A 21,084-nucleotide genomic window follows, 5' to 3' on the forward strand; every position below is an offset into this window, starting at 1 on the left:
TTCTTGAGTTCCTAGCTAGCTTGCAAGTATTTGCTTTCATTTAATTAGTGGGAGGCTTGCCAAAACTTTCACAATTATAGAAGTTCCGCTACCAAATTATTAATTAAATATATAAGAGTGAATTACCAAAATTATTAAATATATAAGAATGAATTACCAAAATGGTCACTTAACTTACCATAATCATAAAAGTTCCACTACCAACTCTATATAATCTAACAACTCTAGCTTTACAAATTATGAGTACATCTTATTATTAGTTTTATCAATAAATACATAACATAGGAATACACGTGCAACACTTATTAAAATTGTATTATTCAAGTTTGGGTGGTCTATGACTATATATAGTGACTACTAAATTAAACCGTTAAGCATCTATTTGTGAAACTCCTATATATGTATATATATACCATATGTATGTGTATATGATGTAGAGATAGATGCCTATTATGTTGTGATATAAAGAAGAAAACTCTTTTGTAAAAGAAATAACATTGTGGATGTAGTTAACCATTATTTCGTTTTGTGATTTGTGAAATTTTTAAATACTTGAAATATATACTACATTTTAACAGAGTTAGTAGTACTAAAAAAAAAGTTAATTTTTTACTCGATAAGAATCTTACCCTTAGTTGGGGTAACCCATGTTGATAATTTTGTTCATTTCAACACTATATGAGTACTCTTTATCCCATTTAAAAGCTACTAAAAAATTGCATAAATATAATGTATATTCAGTTCAGTCATAATAAATACTTCGTACCATAATCTTTTACCAATATATATATTCAATTTAAACTCTGAGAAAAATACTTATAAAGATCACGTAAATACAATATTTCAATGTTGAGAACTCTAAGAAGAATACTTATTAGGATGACGTGAATACAATATTTCAATGTCGAAAATGCTACAATATATAAATAATCTTGCATTATTAAGCATAAGTGTATGTAACATGGATCAACTTCATTGTCCAATCTCCACAACCCATCCATTCTTATCTTCAACGGTGCCTGCTTGGATCCCTGCTAATGTGGACGACAGTTTCTGGGAAACAGATCCAATCTTGTACTCAACTCTGTTCATGGGATATATTTAGATTAGATTTATCTTTTTCACAAAACAATTAGTAGATAAGATCTTCAATATCAATTAGAACAGATGCCTTGTGGTCGAGCAACATAAATGTGGTTTCTCAAATGAAAAGTTTCAGGTTCCATCCCACTCTTTGTGCTTTAGTAAGTTGATAAAATATGTATGGACAGATATTATATTGTATTAGAATTAATAGTACTAAAAAAATGAATTAATTAATTAAGGTTGTCGTGCCTGTTGCCCTTGTATGTGATGCTTCCCACGGTGCAAACACCCACCGCAGTTCCAGTACAAAATACTTCTTCAGCACTTCTTAATTCATCTACGTGTATCATGCGCTCTTCCACCTGTAAAATATGTCACTCACAAAGTCAAATTAAATAATATAATTAAGAGGATTATTAATGCTTAATTAATTAAAAGGATTAATATAATTACTTCAAATCCAAGATCACGTGCAATGGCCATGATGCTTTTTCTGGTCACACCTTCTAGGATCGTACCGTTTGCAGGTGGAGTTGACACAACATTGCCCTATGTATAAACTATAATTAATTAATTATTTAATTTAACTCATTATAGTCTTTTACCGATTATTGTTACAAAATAGAGTTCATCCAATGCATACATTTTAAATAGTGATTGTGAATATTAAATAAATAAATAAAAAGTACATACAATGTGTAATACTAAAATTTACCTTAACAATGAATATGTTAGAGGCAGAAGCCTCCTCAATGTAACTCTCATGGACTGAATCAAGGTACAATACCTCAGAGAATCCTCTCTGTTTGGCTCTCATTATGGCTTTCAAAACCTATATATATGGCACAAAAAAATTAACTTTTTTTTCATAAGTTATGAACAAAAATGAATACAAAAGTCATAGTCCATAAACAAATTGGACCGTAATGTATGTATTAATTCATATCTTTGTCACACTTTAATGATTCATAATATTAATTTTAAAATTTAAAATATTAGTAACCAAAATGAATGTTAGGGCTTGAGTTGCATACTGGAGCATAGTTAGTAACACTCTTGACACCGCCCGCTCCACCATGAGTGGCACGATGATACTCATCCTCGACGTATAAATTCAAAGAAGATGTGCCCTCCTACAATTCATAAAAGTAATGCATACATATATATAACCAATTATGCATGAAGTTTGAAATGAAATTGATTAAAGCATAGGTTATTTGTTATTAGTTAACCTTGAAATAGTTTGCTACGGGGCATGCATAGACAATGAAGGTGTAATCCAATGCCGGGGCAACCCCTAAAACTGGTCCAGTTGCTAGTAGTAGCGGCCTTACATATAGAGACCCTTTTCCAGAAGGAGGAATCTGTACTAGTTCACGAGGAATCAATAAAGTAAGCGATAATGATGGTACCTACACAATTTTCAATAATAAGTTTACCCAACGCTTGTTAGCTAGGGCTGTTTGTTTGACAGCTTCAACAAAATGCTCCACAGAAGGAGCAGGCATACACATCCTCTCAGCACCAATCTTCATTCTCATCCCGTTTTGTTCAGGCCGGAAAAGAAACATGCCTCCGGTTTCTCTTCTAAATGCTTTTATGCCTTCAAACAAGCCCTGTTCGTCATTGACCGGTAACTCGATTCAAATATTCTATAATTTTAACTCATTGATTTTAAGATGAACAAGTAACGTTACATCATACCTGCCCATAATTTAATACCCCTGCTTGTGGGGTCAATTCTATGTTTCCAAATGGACTAAGTTGGCCCTCTTCAAAAGTCCCATCCTTGTTGAATTTAGTCATGTACATGTAATCTGTAGGCTTGGGTCCAAATCCGATGTTGTCCCAATCAATATCGGCAATCTCTTCACCACTAACACCAGAAACTCAACAGAAACTTGTCACCATACGTTCAAGAAAGGAAAAAAAAAAAAACAACTTTCGAATTTGATTAAGGTTAAGCCTACGGAGTTTAACTCTTACTCGATATAAAATTTAACTGTTAAACAGATACAAGAATCGATCTTTCAACTCACGGTTATAGAATTACCTGTAAGGATCACTGGCCAAGCGCAACGAAGACGCAGCATGAGTGGCAATGGGTCTAGCTCCAAGCTACACAACCACATTCATCAAACAGATGTAAGTTTACATTCAACTTGATTAATAAAACAGATAAAAATGGATCCACCAGGTGTTCTAGGTCTTTCTCCCTTCGTTTTAACGATTTGGGAATCCCCGCTCCCTCTAGGAGGTAAGGGAGCTGGTACAGAGAGAATCGTCACTTGTGGGAATTAAACTCGGATTTTCTCAAAATTCTTCCCCACCTAGTTCACTTGCCACTTGAGCTACCCATTGAGTTAAGAAATTCAGAAATTTACCTGGGGTAGAAATGCAGAATTAACCAATCGGCGAAGGGAAGCTGCCCGTTGAATCATGTTTCAGAGTTCGATCAGTTCTAGGTAATTTGCAGGGAAACCAATAAATATGAAAGAACTCTCAGGTTTAGATGGCAGAAGGCTGGGGAGGGATTGAATATATATATATGGATAATACTAGCCAGTTAGACATCATGGGAAGGACATGTATTAAAGTATACAGAGAAAAGGTGTCGGCATTTACAAGGATTATATTGAGGTCTAAAGACCTGAAGGAAAATGAGACCAAAAAAAAAATATTTGTGTTCAAACGAGAGTATAAATAATAAAATGAAAGAAAGAAGAGCAAGAAATATGTCAGCACGAATTCAGCAAGTGTATTGGTGGGTGAAATTGTGAGGGTAAGTAAATTGTTTTTAGTTTTTGCGTTATAGGTAGGTGTAATTTTTGTCTAGAATTAATATCGATAGAATCATACTGATGGATTGGTTATTTGTATACTATTGACTCTGTTACAATGTAGTATTGTGTCTTAAACCCACCCCTCTCGTGTTAGGAGTCAAATTTATAACATTGTGATTACTAAGTTAAACCTAAACAACTTGGCTAGAATTTCCCTTGTGACATGATTAGTTGATGATTATAATGAAAATATGAATAAAAACTTATTATTATGTATGTTTTTATCATCAAATTATTCATTTATATTTTTAAAATTCTTATTAAATTAAAAAAAAAATTAAATTGTATTATTCATCCATTTTTTTTTAAATAATACATTTGAATAAAAATCTAGTTTGTTTTCCATTTTTTGACATTCAATTTAATTTCTAATCATCCATATGCACTATATATGTTTGAAAAAAGAAAAAAAGATTACGCATTTACAAAGAGGGATAGAGAACACAAGACCTTCATGTGCTCGAATGTAACTAATTCAGAAATTTTGTTACAACATATATTTGGCATTTGCCAAATATTGTTGTAATTATGAGGAGGTTGTTGTTTTTAGATGCTTCGATAACTGATAAGACTTAAAGCCCCATCTTGTAACTCTAATTGGTAAAGAATTAAAATGAGATAAACTAGTCTTGGTTACTCAATTGGCTTAAATCGAGAATGGCAATAAGCAGTGTGGCTTTAATGGAAGTCGGACTCGAAACATTTTGGTTATTAAACTAACTGATCAATTTAGCTAGAGTTTGCTCTGGAACTGATAAGACCTAAATGATAATAAGATTTTGTTATGGTTGTTTTTTCTTTCTCTTTTTTTATTTTTTATTTTTTTTGTTTTTTATTTTTAGTTTAGTCAAAGAATACAATTTTTTTATTTAGTAACTCAATTTTATATTTACTAGTGGCTAAACACGCCAGAAATAATAATCATAATAAAAGAATAATACCAAATTTAATTATCTCTTATACAACTAGGTACGTGAAACTTGCGGATTAATATTTTACTAAGAAAATGAACAATGCTTCCTTCAACTAACATATAAAATTATCATACAGAAATATAGCTTCGACCACAATTAATGACAAAATCACGCATGTATTCCAAAGAAAATGATAGCTTCAAATCTTAAAGAGTTGTAGTACACGTACACTCAAATTCTACTCCATCACTTTTACACCATGATATGTTTCACTTTCATAATGTTTGTCCTAGGAAAAAGTGTTTTCCGTGAAGGAGTAGAAATTGAGAGTAAGAAGTGAGAACACATGTATTATTTTTACATTTTTAAATCATACAAAGAATAACATTTTTCGTCTCTCAATTATACGATTCCGTATCATTTTTTGCACTTTAATTATCTGTAAAGTGATTTTTTTTCCGGCTCAATTGTTCCTTATTAAACATTTTTTCATTTTATTTTTATGCAAAAAAAAAAAAACAATAAGCAATATTCAATATATATAATCAAATGTCATTTACAAAGTGCAACAACCACAATCTTAAATAAATACAAATAATACAGACCACACTATGTGTGTGTGGGGGTGTGGGGGGGCTAGAGCACAAGAACTATTATTACTGTTAAAAAAAAATAAAAAAAGTGTTCCACGTGAATACACAAATTAAATCTGACTAATCTCCTAATACAAGTCATTTCAAATTTTATTTTCTCACTTTTATTCTATCATATGGATAATAAATAAGGATATGATATTTTTATCATGTAGGTCTCAGAAAAAATGTCTATATACAAAATTTGTGAGACAAATTAAAATAAAAGTTGAGAGTAAGAAATGAAAGTCTATGTAGTATTTTCCTTAGTAAAAATATCGGATGTTATATATCCAAAAAAAATAGTAATAACATTTACAAACTCAGATTTTATATAAAAATCATTTTAGGTATAAGTAGTTGTTACACAGACGCATATATATGTCATACATAATTATATTAGGTACCATGAATTGAAAATGATTTTCAATTCAATCATACTTGATTTATGTTATTATAAATTTTGAGTACACTAATCCACCGTCCTAATTATATAAATGTTTTCAATTGTACGTGCAGTGATACAATGATGTATATTTACCAAATCAAAATTATTTATAAATCATAAAATCGAACAAGATCAACGGTGCACAATGGTGCACAATGGTACACAAGTTCACATGATAGTAGAAGTTTTCATTTGAACATATATATATATATATATAATTGTGAATATAGAGTTCTAAAATTGTGAACATGAATCATGGTCCACCTTGCAAAATGGATCGGTTCCATAGCATAACTTGCCATAAGCGCTAGCAACCAACAATATGGCTGATATATATTTATGGCCCAAGCTTGTTGGTCAAGACTGAGCCCAACTAAAAGGAAGGCTTTTGCATAGGTTTTATTGTAACATTAATTTTTGTAAACTCACTGACATCTAACCCACTTATAATTCCTGCGATCATTATTGCATGGACTATGGTCTACACAGTTGTGTGGACCAAAAATAAAAAGTACATTATTTTTATATTGAAGGTACATTATTTTTATACTGTAGGTACATTATTTTAGGGTACATTATTTTTGTACTGAATGTACATTATTTGATATATACTGTCAAATAATGTACCTACAGTACAAAAATAATATACCTTCAGTATAAAAATAATATACTTTTTATTTTTGGTCCATACAGCTGTGTGGACCATGGTCCATGCAATAATTTGCCTAATTCCTGTCTGCTCGATCTACTTTTTGATCCAAATTAAAGTTGCAAATAATTGGCATGTTGCAGAACGATCTGAGGGAGCACAATAATAAACCCACTTATTTGGAGCTAATAATTAAGGCACTTTAATTTGTTCATCAATTCCTTCGACTTGTGAAATCTAGGAATTGAAGTGTAGTAAAGGCGATGAGTTGATCATATCATCATGTGAAATGAATAAGAATCCTGCGAAAACAACGTACATAAATATATGTCGCCAATTATATATATTACGAGGTTGACAAGAATAATCGACATACCATGCACCAGAATATAGAATATTTGCGTCACCAGACATTTTTACATTCTTTGATCTCATCTCTTAGCTATTAGAATCATTCACTCCAACGATGACAGTTTATTGACTTTCTTAGTTTGGGCCGGTATATGCAACTTAAATTGGTTTACTTTTTTTGTGGTCAGGGTTAGGATCACAAGGTAGAGTTTACCCAGTACACATTTTTACCAGCCAGAATTATAATGTGAGATTTACTCAATACATACTTTCATATGGTGACTGTGGATTAATTTTCTCCTTACACCAGTCTTTTTTTTTTTAATACAACTGACCCTTTTACATTATAGTATCTGTTCATACATACTTTTTCAACCTGTTCAAGCAAAAAAACACTACAGGTCATCTGAGCACAAGGTGTTTGGAAAAAAAAAAAGTCTCTTATTCTCATACTATTGCAATTCCTGCGCATGCATGCATTCTTTTCACTAAAATAGAATGGCATCTTTTTGCCTCTAGAACAGTGTATTCCTATTATTGGTGAATATGGGGATATTCTTTTTGTGGATACTATTCTACCCTTACGTGAATGTCAATACGTGTGTTCTAAATTGAAGTGCTTCAACTTCGTTACCTATATGATAGTCCACGTAGAAATTCTCTCTGAATATGTTATTATACATGATGATATGTTAATATTCTATCAATTATTTGTGAATATATTGTAATATATACGGTCCTGTGATGACAATTTAATTTGCACAAAAAGGAAATGTTATATGTACGTATATTCTTTACATTGGCGTTTGGTTCACGAAATATTAGATTATCTCAGAGAATGTTAGGTTACTGGAGATATTAAATTACTAAATTCCTGTGTTGGATTAAAAATGAGGTATGCAATTATGTATAACTAGCTTTTTTTTTTCTTGTGTATAAAAAAAAATAAAAATAAACTTAAATTTTCTAATTTTTTTTAATAAAAAAAAGTTATTATCACTGAATTACATCCTATCACTAACTTTAACTAGAGTCTGGAACTTATTATATTCGTGAGATTATCTCTTTATATGCTTGATTGATCATCTTCAATTTCAATTCGATCACCCTTCTAATATTCACAATCATATCATTAATGCCCTAATTTATAACATTGACTTCCATTGATAATGATAGGTAGAAATTCTTATTCTTTCTTTCCAACAGTAAACTCTTAATTGATTGGGAAATCCACTACTTATCGGAAGCTTTTGCAACAAACTGGCTAACCATTTTCACATCTTTGGCAAGATTTATATATTATAGAGATTGATCAATTAAAAAAAATAAATTTACAGTATGGTGTCTTGAGAATAAAATATACAAAATGATAGAAGTATAGATTACTATCAACTTGAGTTGTAATTGAGGTACGTAGAAGTATAGAGCCTATTCTCCGATTTGTTATCAAGCATATAGAAGTTATGACTTATGATGAGTTTGAATTTCTGTCTCAGTGAATAGGTTGATAATAAAATATACAAAAAATATACAATAATAAATTTGTATAACTTATTTATTTGTTTGCATGGACACGCAGGCTACAGCCACATACAAGAAATAAATTTACAAGTATTTTACTACACGAAAAATTATATATAGGACTTATATTTATCTCTTCATAGCACCCACCAACTTCTCAATGGGACAATCAAGATCAAAAGTTTATCATTACGCCAAAAGTTAGAATTAATAGTAAAAACACAATTTTATTTTATTATACTTATATAATAACTAATGCTGCATTTTGATGACAAGATACTTTACTTGACCCTCTTAACCTCCCAACAAAATTCTTTTCTCTTCTTTTATTTATTTAATTGTTTTCATTCTGTCAAAGTGGGATAGAGTAAAGGAACATGGATTTGGAGAGGCCATATTTGAAGCATGGGAATACACTCCAAATGGTGTTTCCTACACTGAATTGCTCGTTGCTTTTCAATTCTTTCCATTTTAGCCAAACAATGCCATGTGGCATTGGTATCTCACCCCATATCATGCTTCAAGCACCGAAGTGATTAAGTCATCATTTAAATTGTAGGGTTTCTACTTTTGAAAACCATCCATTCATAAGACATGTTACTTGTCGAACACTTCAAATTAAGATTGCTTGGAACTGTAAGCCACGATAGGGTGTTGAGTTTAGTATCTTGCCATTGAAGTATGGTTCTAACTATTATGTAAATATAAGGAAATAAAATTATACATTTATTAATAATTATAATTTTTTGTGCAGTGCTAAGCATTTAATATGACAGTTGTTATCAAAGCAAATCACCTTCGATTCAATCCAAACCAAATCTCAACCAAGATTACTCAACCAAGGTTGAGACTAACTCGACCCATAACTATCTCTAAATTTGTCATGGTAATAGATCAATCAAGATCGATACTAACTTGACCCGTAGCTATCTATCTAAATCTATCTTGGTAATAGATCATTAGAGCAGTGAACAACTAAAATTGTAACACTCTCTCAATAATTCACTTTGATACCTAGGGGTAGGATAAAATGATATGGAGCTTAATTTTCCAAGTTAATCAAGGTCTTGAGTTCAAGGCCTAAGAGGCAATTACCTTAAACCCCATGAGGAAAAGCTTTGTCATATATTCCTTGAGGTCATATCCGGCAAAAACATGCATGGCTAGTCTTGATGTCTGAGGTCCTAATGCATCCTAATTAGAGAAACGTGTGATCAAAGTATCATACCAAAAACTAATTTCCACTTTGATATTGTATTAATTAATTAGATAATAATCTTATGCAAGATTTTACCTAATTTCACCAAATTAAATTATGGAATTAGGTAAGCACACAACTTGTACTTAGAAATTAAAATTAAAATAGTCACAATCAGTGTCATGATTCTCACTAGATAAATCTATTGTAAGTATCATTGCTATTTCCAAGTTGTAACCAATAGGTCAAGTATATATTTTGGAATCAAGCATTAATAATTATGTGTCACCTTTATACACATGAAAAATTCTTACAGGTCTCTTGCACAAATACTTCCCACCAACAATAAAATATATATGAGTATTTACCGAGTACTTGAAAAAAGAAAAAAATAATAATTTACACGCTAATAGTGCCAAATATAGTATTTTTTTTATTGTGCAAGGTACTATATAAGATGCCAATAATACTTTGTCTCTTTCTTTCTTCATTTTTATTTTTTTTTTTGATAACTCATATAGATGTTACAGCTTCGCCAAGCTATATTCTGGACCTCTTTAAACACACCACTCCAAGGCTCATGAAAGAAGCAAATCTCGATACGTCCAAGTAATTTCAACAAGTTCCTACCACATGTACACTTTTGTGCAGAAGAGATCTTAATCAATCATTGATTATTGGTCAAAGTCGCTAATGGCGCACTCCTTAGATTTCCAATAGGGTTCAAACTCCACCTTGTCGCCGCTTAAAGCAAAACTAAACGTTGATTGAGTTACCGCTCAAGCTACCCAGCATGGCAAATGCCAATAATATTTGATCAGTACGTACAATTTGTATATGTATATATGTATGTATGTATGTATGACATATAGAAACAGGAGATGGGAGACAAATGAAATGGGGTTGAAAATAGGGCAATGCTTTATAGAAAGTCGGTGACATGTTGATGCTCTCACCAGGAAAATGAAAGCAAAGAAGATATCTCATATTCATGTAGCTCTGACTCTACTTCTTTTGTCCACAACGGAACTTATTCCACACATCATTTGAGCCTTTATTGACATTCTACATCTCCATTATTATATCTGAAGAATATGTCCACTTTTTTTTTTCTTTTTTTTTTTTTTGTTCCTATATAGTTAATTCTTGGGCTTAAATTTTATCATTAGATTCCCATTCCACAATCAAATGGGGATGACAATTATATTACTGGCCATTTTTAAAAGCATCTATCTATGCGTGCTCATACATATATACTATTCACCGATTCATGAATCTTTTACGTGCCCTAAAAAATTTACAATTCAGTGATTTATAAATCATGCCTTGATGATCAAATATCGTAATTTCATAAAGAGATTGGAGAGATCATGATAGTTTAATTTTGTCACCGATTGTATTGACTCTTTTGTGCTACAACAGGTTGAGAAAGTATGTATGAACAGATACTACAATGTGTATTGTTGACTTTTTGTGCTACAACAGGTTGAGAAAGTATGTATGAACAGATACTATAATATAACAGAGTCAGTAGAACTCAAAAAAAAAAGGAGAAATAGAGAAATTAATTTTAAAAAAATGAAATATTTGGCAGCAAGACATGGAGGGGTGCAGGAAAAAAGATGTGAAAATGCCAAACAGAAAGCACAAACAAACACTAAGACTGGTCGGGGTGGCCGTAAAGGGCGGAAACACATCTGAAACCTTATCTCCAACATTTCCCCCACTCATGATTGCCAACTTGTACCCTTCAAATATATTTTTTTCAATCAATTAATAATAATAATAATCATCTAATTAAAATCATCCCTTCACCCCTCCAAAGAATCAAATGCCCATCATGCCAAATCATTGGTGGATCCTACTTCCCTACTTACTATTCTATACTCCCATGACCCATCATACTTTGCTTAATTAGCTTCAATTCCTTTCATCTGTCACTCTCATTCCTACATACCTTTCATGTCATATTCACCCCTTCATGCATGTATATATACCTCATCACTCATAATATGCATCTATCCATGTTATCTTTTAGTAATTTTTTACTTTTACCCGTCTTTACGGTAATTATGATAATTAATTATAAATTTATGTATATTTTGAGTTATATATTTGAATATATACCGGGCTAGTTCTAGTCATGTGTAGCTAATTAAGACCACTGTACAGGACCATACCTCCTAAAAAGTGTCAGAGTTAATGGACTGTATTTAATTACAATAAGGGTGTTTGGGTTGGTTGAATTAAACTTATTTGGTTGGTAATGTTATAATTACTTATGGGTAGAAACTTGGAAATTAATTTGCATTATTGTAGCCAATAAAAATTAATTGTAAGTCTAATTGTTCTAATAAACAATTACTAATGACCCAAAATAAGTGATTCATAAACTTTGTTCTGTTAATCGTTGTTGGGCAATATAATAAATGACCAAAAAGAGACACATATATAGATATATTTAGCGTTGTTATAAACATTAGTATATAAGAGCATCCCCATCAGGGGAGAATACATGGTTCATGTCAGGGATCAAAGCCACTTAGCATGAAAGAGCGAGGGAGAGAGAATGGAGATGATACTACTGCAAATGGAGTTTTTAGTACAGTGATTTTAGAGAGCAAATTATCAGAAAACTCACATGCTGGGCGCATTCCGCGCCCTTAGGCGCGATTGACACAGTAATATTTTTTTTAAATTAGATTTTTTTTCCACTCTTCTCATTTTCTCTTTCCTAATCACACTTACAAAAACTCCTCAATAACCGCGAAAAAACTCCACTGATAAGGATGCTTTAAGTATTTGCGGGCCTATAGGTTAGTTAAGGAATATATGCGATTTACCTCATCTACCAATCTCCAGAGGAAGATCATGAGTAGACGAGTAGTATATATGACAATCATTGTTTTAAATTCAAACTTATTTGTTCCAATAAACAAAGATTATCCTTAATGTGTGATTACATAAAAAGCCCTCTTTCTTAAATTAAATGTGTAAAGCGTAACAGTTCCATTTTCATCAAGGGAAAAAAACATAACAAACTCACCACATGTAGAAAAATGACAACATGAGATTGAAACGACAAATTAATTAAGACATTTTATTAGAGCACGTTAATATGCATGATTGACGTAATTGATTATCTTTACTAATAATGTGAGCTTAAGGAAACATTATTAAACAAATTAAATCCTTATTCCTTACCATATATAGTCATCCTCCAGCTGGAGTTTTGAGGTGTAGAGTACTAAATGCACGATATGGTCAAATGATCTGAGCCAAAATCAGTGTATATATGCTTCAATTCATACAAGGAAACTTGCCAACCAAGGCTATGAAATAGACATTACTTGATGAGACTAAAGCAATGGGATAGCTCAAGTGGCAATTGAGTTCTCCTTGTGGAGAAGAATTTCGAGCGAACCCAGTTCAATTCCCCCAGGGTTCCTGTACGTGCCTCTTGGAGTGTTCGGGTGAATTTAAAAAATACCTGAATAAATAGCGGTGAGGATCCAAACTTAAGACAAACTTCACTCATAATGCACGCTCAGATAATAATTACTAAATTTTTTTTGTGGGTAAATCAAATTAAAGGTGAAAACCTAGAAGCGAGTTAACGTCGTAATCAATGTCTTAAGATCTATTGGACATAAAGAAATGGTCGGTGGATAAGATTTATTACAGTAGAAAAGCATAGCATCCCCAACCCCACTGCCAATTGGTTGCTCAATTAGTCCATATAAATTAAAGCACAACATGCTGGTGCAGATGCATGAATTGACGAAGATGGATTTGGACTGTAAATTACTCCTATAAGATAAACATTTTAAAACTAAAAAGTAAAACCAGTTTAATTATATTAAATTGATCTATTTATAAATAATATATATTTTTTAATGCATAAAACAAAAATATAACTATACATATATAGTTCTTGCCAATGATAACCCATAAATCGCACACGAAAAGTAAATCGCACTTGAAAGACTTTGTGCAATAAACTCGACCAAAAGGAGGTTGAAATATATCAAAAGTGTGACATTTAGGTAACAAAATCATACTTCAATTCATACTTCACCAAATGAATAAACATTCATCGTTCTTAATAAAAAGAACTTATACATTTCCACAAGATATTAGATTATATTAGACAAGCACTAGGATAGGTAATTAATATGACCACAAGATGATCGAAACCATTAAAAAAATTAAAATGTATTAAAATTAAACTTTTTCTGCCCTAAAATAAAATTAAAAGAAATCGTGAACATTGCACACGGTTTAACCTAGAACAAACCCTAATCCAATTGCCACCAAGACTCCACTCATATATATAGTTGTATTAGTATTATTTTAATTTGGTCTTATGTTTGTATAAATGATGTCTTTGATTCAGCCTCTAATTTTCTTACATACTGCATAAGTTTGAATTTTAACTTTAGCTCTATTTGGTATAGCTAGTTTATAAGCTAGTTTATTTTGAAGCGTCGTTACTTAGAATAGTATTTCAAAATAAATTATTATTTTAATTAAACTCTTCGTATTTTACCAAACTGATAACTTATTTGTAACTTAAAATAAGCTATAAACTCTAAAAAAAAAATTCCACCAAACATAGACAATTAGGCGGCTTTTTAGACTATCTTTTATCTATTCAATTTTAATTTTTTTTTTTTTAAAAACAAGCATAGTGCCATATAAACATATTTTCAATCTATTACTATTTGCTCTACATCTTTATAATTTCAACACACTCTAAAAATATAATATAATATAATCATATCATCAATACTTTAAAAACTTTTCAAGATAGTTGTATAATTTTTGGATAATTTAAATATAACGTGATAACAAAAAATAAAAATAAAAAATAATTTATGATCCTTATTTTTTAAGTAATGGAAGTATGGGGCTGATGGAGTCCTTATTAGTGGCATGAGGAGTGTCTGGGTTTCATACGTACACATTGAAAGCTACCCCTTAACATCCATACCATAACCATTCCTAGCAACTTTAATACTTCAATCATATAATTAATCAATTGCAAAGTGGGACGCACCCAAATCTCAACACAATCTTCTCTATACTCCAATCATACCTTCATCAATTCTACTACGATATATACATTTTCACACGCACAATTTTATTTCCTTATACTTGTTAAGTAATATGTCTAATAACCTGCTCTGATATCAAATGTCAGATCAAGCATGGGGATGAAACTTAATTTTTTTTTAAAAAATATTTGGGTAACCGTTAGCCCTGCATTTTAATGCTATGATGCTGGATTTGACTTTACACGGCGGTGTGATAGAAAAAAAAATTGAATCTTTTGGATGATTGAAAATTTTGAATTTTTGAGTGGTGTATTAGGGTTTGACCCCTATATTGGTGGGATGGGACAGAGGTGGAGGTTTGGGGGTGGGGGTGGGGTGATGAATTATATTTCTATAATTCAATAATATGATAAATAAATAATCAGTTGGGAGATTCTTTTCTAATTTCTGCTCCTCTATTTATTACACCTATACATACACTGATACACATGCATATATATATATTTTACCCTCCACCCAATTCATCCCATATATCACCACTACAAACACCTCAAAAGTTGCATTAAACAAAAATGGGATTAGAGGACATCTACAGCACCAGACTCACTCTCAGCCTAGGATCCGATGATGTTCCTCATCGTGAATACGATGATCATCTTCATCGCCGCCATGTTTATCGGCAAAACAAGAGATCAAAGCCTTCCCCGATATCCCACAACTATCTCCCGTCCCTCTCGCTGGGATTGCCGTGGGAGCTGAAATTTGAAGCTATGAACGACTGTTGCCTGCAGCAGGCTTCTCCGGCGCCGCCGTCGTCGTTCTCCGACTCGAGTTTGAAGAGGGAACGAGAGATCAGCGCCGGCGAAGATGATGAACTTGAGGCTGAGGAGAAAGGGTCTCCCGGAGATGAGTACCAGGATGAAGAGGTTGTCGGTACGAGGAAGAAACTTAGGCTGAACAAAGAACAGTCTGTTGTCTTGGAAGACAGCTTCAAACAACACACCACCCTCAATTCTGTAATTCTTCTTTTCCCTCTTAATCTCTTTCTTGTTTTATCTGCAAATCTTTCTACTATCCCACCGCTAAAAGACTAATCGGATTCAACTTGAGTCACATTAAAATTTGCCTACAAAAACTCGTCCCAGACTTTCACCAGTCTGATAGAATTGTAGATGAGTAAATCAGAATGACTCAGTAACCATACCAGGTTTTGGTGTCCAAAAGAGTTACCCCTTAATAGGGTGAAACGCAACTATCAGGCTCCATTCTACATCTGCCCACAATCTGGTACCCAGTATCTGTGTTCACGAGGAATCACCCCACAATAGGGTGAAATTGTCACACTGCAACTATCAGGCTTGATTCTACGTCTGCCCACAATCTGCTAGTCTACTGCCCAGTATGTAGTGTTCACAAGGAGTCATTGCATAATAGCGTGAAACTGTCACACTGCGACTATCAGGCTCGATTCTACATACATCTGCCCACAATCTGTTACCCAAAATCCTTACCCTAGAGCTCTTTTAATTTTGGTGTATGTATAAATAAATGACTGAATATTGAATTTTTTGTTCCCTGATTTGCAGAAACAGAAGCAAGAATTGGCGAGAAGGCTAAGTTTACGGCCACGACAAGTGGAAGTGTGGTTCCAGAATCGAAGAGCGAGGACGAAACTGAAGCAGACAGAAGTGGACTATGAAGTACTAAGGAAGTGCTACGAAACCCTCACGGATGAGAACAGAAGGCTGCACAAGGAACTGCAGGAGCTCAAAGCAGCGAACCAGACTGCGGCGCCGCCGTTTCACATGGCGGCGACGCTCTCCATGTGCCCTTCCTGCGAGAGGACTTACGTTGGTTCCACAGACAGCTCTGCCAAATTCTCTATCTCCGCCGCCGCCGGAGGAAAATCTCACTTTTTCCGATCATTCTTGAATCCCTCCGCGGCTTGTTAGAAAGATCAGAGGTGGACTTCTGTAAAATTTTATTATATATGTGTGTAGAGAATATTGTATTGTAAACTCGAAATGATTTAATTCAAATGAATATTTTACAGAAGACATGTTGAAGCAACCTCTCAAAGTTAAAAGGTACAAAAATATTTACTAAATAATAATCCAGGCACAAAAATACCAACTAAATAATAATCGAGTGAGTGAAATATGATATTTGTACTTGAAAGTCTGATAGTAGTTGTAAGTTTCTGAAAAAAGATGGAGATAAAGTCCAGCCTTATGATTCTAGTCACCACAAAGGAAGAGTCCAGTCTTATGATTCTAGTCACCACAAAGGAGGTAAACAAACTTAACCTATAAGATATCAACTCAAACAAAAAATCACATATATATGAAGCAAATTATCTGACTAACTAAGTTGGGTTGTCGGAGTGAGAGTATTAGAGAAGAGTGGCCTTTATGCATCTATAGCAATAATATTACTTTTAATTTAGAGTTTTTATTCATAATTATGATGATTGAATTGTAGATATCCTTAACTCCGAAAAAAATTAATGTTAATCTTTTGGGGACATCAGCGCGTGGTTGTCAATCTCCAACTAAATTATACACACTAATCATTAAGTAACATCTTGATAATGATCATAATCTCTTCAATTCGTCATTATTCACGTATGACTATTGTCCGACTTTTGCACGCGTTTTACTTGTTCTTTTTGCGTTTTATTTAATTAGCAATTTGTTAAACAGCCTTAACTTATGTAGTAATATTATATTAATCATTCTTTAAGTTCATCAATGTCGTTTATATATGGTTCTTGCATACGTACTTCCAATTGAGGATTGCGTGTGTTTGTGTGGCTAATCATACATTAGTTTTATGATAATTGTTTGTGATTATTATTCATTGACTATCCATCCCGTTGAGCTAAGCGATAATATGAAGGGTCAAGTTCAATTTCTTGGAGAAAAGATCAACAATTTAGTTAGTATTACTAACTACAAAGCAAATATAAAGAAATAAAAATTGTATATCCCTTGTGTTTTTTTTTAAAAGCGATGAGGGCGAGCACCCTAAGAAAAGAAGACAATAGGGTCTCATGCTAGACACAATGATGAACCAAAGAACGCTCAACTCCTCTCTAAAAAATCTAGTAATAATAGTCTTAGGACTTAGCGTAGTTGGTTCGTTGCCTCGATCATGACTAAAGGCGATAGGGTGGGGTTCGAATTCCACTGGAAACATGTATGAGAAAAAGACTCATTGATGCTGAAAGGTCTATATTGGATAATATGTGCGCACATAAAGACTATGATTTGTCACTGCTCTCATCAAAAAATGAATTTTACTTAGAACGTTGGCTCAATTAAAATACTAAAAATGTCGGCTGCTTGGCCAAATTCTGACTCTTTCCCATGCTTTTAACATCTTGCTTGATAAAATAAAATCTATCTTAATTGCACGGAAACGAAGAACAAAAAAAAAAAAAATAATACTCTGTAAAGAACATGGGGCCAAGAAATAAGAACTTGCTTTGTTAATCCCATTTTTTAAATTTCAATTAGGCACTTTAAATGATTGGTACGGTAGCTCGCGCAGATCACAGAGAACTACATGATAAATAAATTGCACTAAAAAGACTTTGTACGATCAGCTCAACAGATAAAGTGTTGATAAAAATTAAACCCGTGATCTTCTGGAGAAGAATTATGCTCTACCCGAAGAATTATGCTCTACCCGAAGAATTATGCTCTACCCACCTAACTACCTGTGGAGGCAAATTTCATCAACTTTGTCACCAGAGAGAGAGAAATGTAGTTGTTATGCCGTGGACCCAAGTTCACCTTGCAAGGTGGACCTGGGTCTACATTCACATACACTATACTCTACATTCACACATTATAGGATTATATGTTTAATAACTATATCACCATTGTTATGCATTCACACATTCAAAACTCTATATTCACAGGTCCTATACTCAACATTCACAACTTGAGAACTCCACATTCACACATGGCTACAAGTTGGTAGAACTTCTTAACTTTATTACATATTCACACATGCATAACTCTACATTCATATTTCTATACTCCATATTCACAATTTGAAACCTCCACATTCACATATTTCTGGGCAACTCTACATTCACACAATCATAAATCTACATTCAAGATTTTTATACTCTACATTCACACTTTGAAACCTCTACATTCACACATTTTTGGACAACTCTATATTCAACAATAGGAAAAATTGTAATTTATGCCCCTCTATAATATGTCAATTATCAATGTCACCCCTGAATTATTGTGGTGTAAATATTGCCCCTCAATTTTCAACAACGATACATATATTGCCCCTCCCGTGGTGTAAATATTGCCCCTCCTTCGTTACGGGAGGGGCAATATATGTACCGTTTTTAAAAATTGAGGGGCAACATTTACACCACTAATAATTCAGGGGTGACATTGATAATTGGCATATTATGGAGGGGCAAAAATTACAATTTTCCCTCAACAATATGTTTACTAATTTAAAAAAAAAAAAAAAAAAAAAAAAAAAAANAAAATATTTACTAAATAATAATCCAGGCACAAAAATACCAACTAAATAATAATCGAGTGAGTGAAATATGATATTTGTACTTGAAAGTCTGATAGTAGTTGTAAGTTTCTGAAAAAAGATGGAGATAAAGTCCAGCCTTATGATTCTAGTCACCACAAAGGAAGAGTCCAGTCTTATGATTCTAGTCACCACAAAGGAGGTAAACAAACTTAACCTATAAGATATCAACTCAAACAAAAAATCACATATATATGAAGCAAATTATCTGACTAACTAAGTTGGGTTGTCGGAGTGAGAGTATTAGAGAAGAGTGGCCTTTATGCATCTATAGCAATAATATTACTTTTAATTTAGAGTTTTTATTCATAATTATGATGATTGAATTGTAGATATCCTTAACTCCGAAAAAAATTAATGTTAATCTTTTGGGGACATCAGCGCGTGGTTGTCAATCTCCAACTAAATTATACACACTAATCATTAAGTAACATCTTGATAATGATCATAATCTCTTCAATTCGTCATTATTCACGTATGACTATTGTCCGACTTTTGCACGCGTTTTACTTGTTCTTTTTGCGTTTTATTTAATTAGCAATTTGTTAAACAGCCTTAACTTATGTAGTAATATTATATTAATCATTCTTTAAGTTCATCAATGTCGTTTATATATGGTTCTTGCATACGTACTTCCAATTGAGGATTGCGTGTGTTTGTGTGGCTAATCATACATTAGTTTTATGATAATTGTTTGTGATTATTATTCATTGACTATCCATCCCGTTGAGCTAAGCGATAATATGAAGGGTCAAGTTCAATTTCTTGGAGAAAAGATCAACAATTTAGTTAGTATTACTAACTACAAAGCAAATATAAAGAAATAAAAATTGTATATCCCTTGTGTTTTTTTTTAAAAGCGATGAGGGCGAGCACCCTAAGAAAAGAAGACAATAGGGTCTCATGCTAGACACAATGATGAACCAAAGAACGCTCAACTCCTCTCTAAAAAATCTAGTAATAATAGTCTTAGGACTTAGCGTAGTTGGTTCGTTGCCTCGATCATGACTAAAGGCGATAGGGTGGGGTTCGAATTCCACTGGAAACATGTATGAGAAAAAGACTCATTGATGCTGAAAGGTCTATATTGGATAATATGTGCGCACATAAAGACTATGATTTGTCACTGCTCTCATCAAAAAATGAATTTTACTTAGAACGTTGGCTCAATTAAAATACTAAAAATGTCGGCTGCTTGGCCAAATTCTGACTCTTTCCCATGCTTTTAACATCTTGCTTGATAAAATAAAATCTATCTTAATTGCACGGAAACGAAGAACAAAAAAAAAAAAAATAATACTCTGTAAAGAACATGGGGCCAAGAAATAAGAACTTGCTTTGTTAATCCCATTTTTTAAATTTCAATTAGGCACTTTAAATGATTGGTACGGTAGCTCGCGCAGATCACAGAGAACTACATGATAAATAAATTGCACTAAAAAGACTTTGTACGATCAGCTCAACAGATAAAGTGTTGATAAAAATTAAACCCGTGATCTTCTGGAGAAGAATTATGCTCTACCCGAAGAATTATGCTCTACCCGAAGAATTATGCTCTACCCACCTAACTACCTGTGGAGGCAAATTTCATCAACTTTGTCACCAGAGAGAGAGAAATGTAGTTGTTATGCCGTGGACCCAAGTTCACCTTGCAAGGTGGACCTGGGTCTACATTCACATACACTATACTCTACATTCACACATTATAGGATTATATGTTTAATAACTATATCACCATTGTTATGCATTCACACATTCAAAACTCTATATTCACAGGTCCTATACTCAACATTCACAACTTGAGAAC

General features: G+C 32.8%; 2 protein-coding genes across 2 annotated transcripts; one reads left to right on the forward strand and one right to left on the reverse strand.

The window, feature by feature from the left end:
* Positions 1 to 773: 773 nt before the first annotated feature.
* LOC116023117 (branched-chain-amino-acid aminotransferase 2, chloroplastic-like) lies at positions 774 to 3,770 on the reverse strand. The gene is made up of 10 exons (XM_031264091.1): positions 3,471 to 3,770; positions 3,140 to 3,204; positions 2,791 to 2,962; positions 2,526 to 2,702; positions 2,319 to 2,450; positions 2,121 to 2,219; positions 1,802 to 1,918; positions 1,540 to 1,635; positions 1,336 to 1,448; positions 774 to 1,084 (listed from the first exon to the last, which is right to left on the reverse strand). Exons 1-10 carry the CDS (start codon positions 3,525 to 3,527, stop codon positions 973 to 975), a joined length of 1,140 nt encoding a protein of 379 aa, XP_031119951.1. The 5' UTR covers positions 3,528 to 3,770; the 3' UTR covers positions 774 to 972.
* Positions 3,771 to 15,191: 11,421 nt separating this feature from the next.
* Positions 15,192 to 16,756, forward strand: LOC116022873 (homeobox-leucine zipper protein HAT22-like). The gene is made up of 2 exons (XM_031263761.1): positions 15,192 to 15,715; positions 16,286 to 16,756. Exons 1-2 carry the CDS (start codon positions 15,272 to 15,274, stop codon positions 16,649 to 16,651), a joined length of 810 nt encoding a protein of 269 aa, XP_031119621.1. The 5' UTR covers positions 15,192 to 15,271; the 3' UTR covers positions 16,652 to 16,756.
* The last annotated feature ends 4,328 nt before the right edge of the window (positions 16,757 to 21,084 follow it).

This window comes from Ipomoea triloba, chromosome 6 (assembly GCF_003576645.1).
Source record: "Ipomoea triloba cultivar NCNSP0323 chromosome 6, ASM357664v1".
In the NCBI taxonomy this organism is placed as follows: domain Eukaryota; kingdom Viridiplantae; phylum Streptophyta; class Magnoliopsida; order Solanales; family Convolvulaceae; genus Ipomoea; species Ipomoea triloba.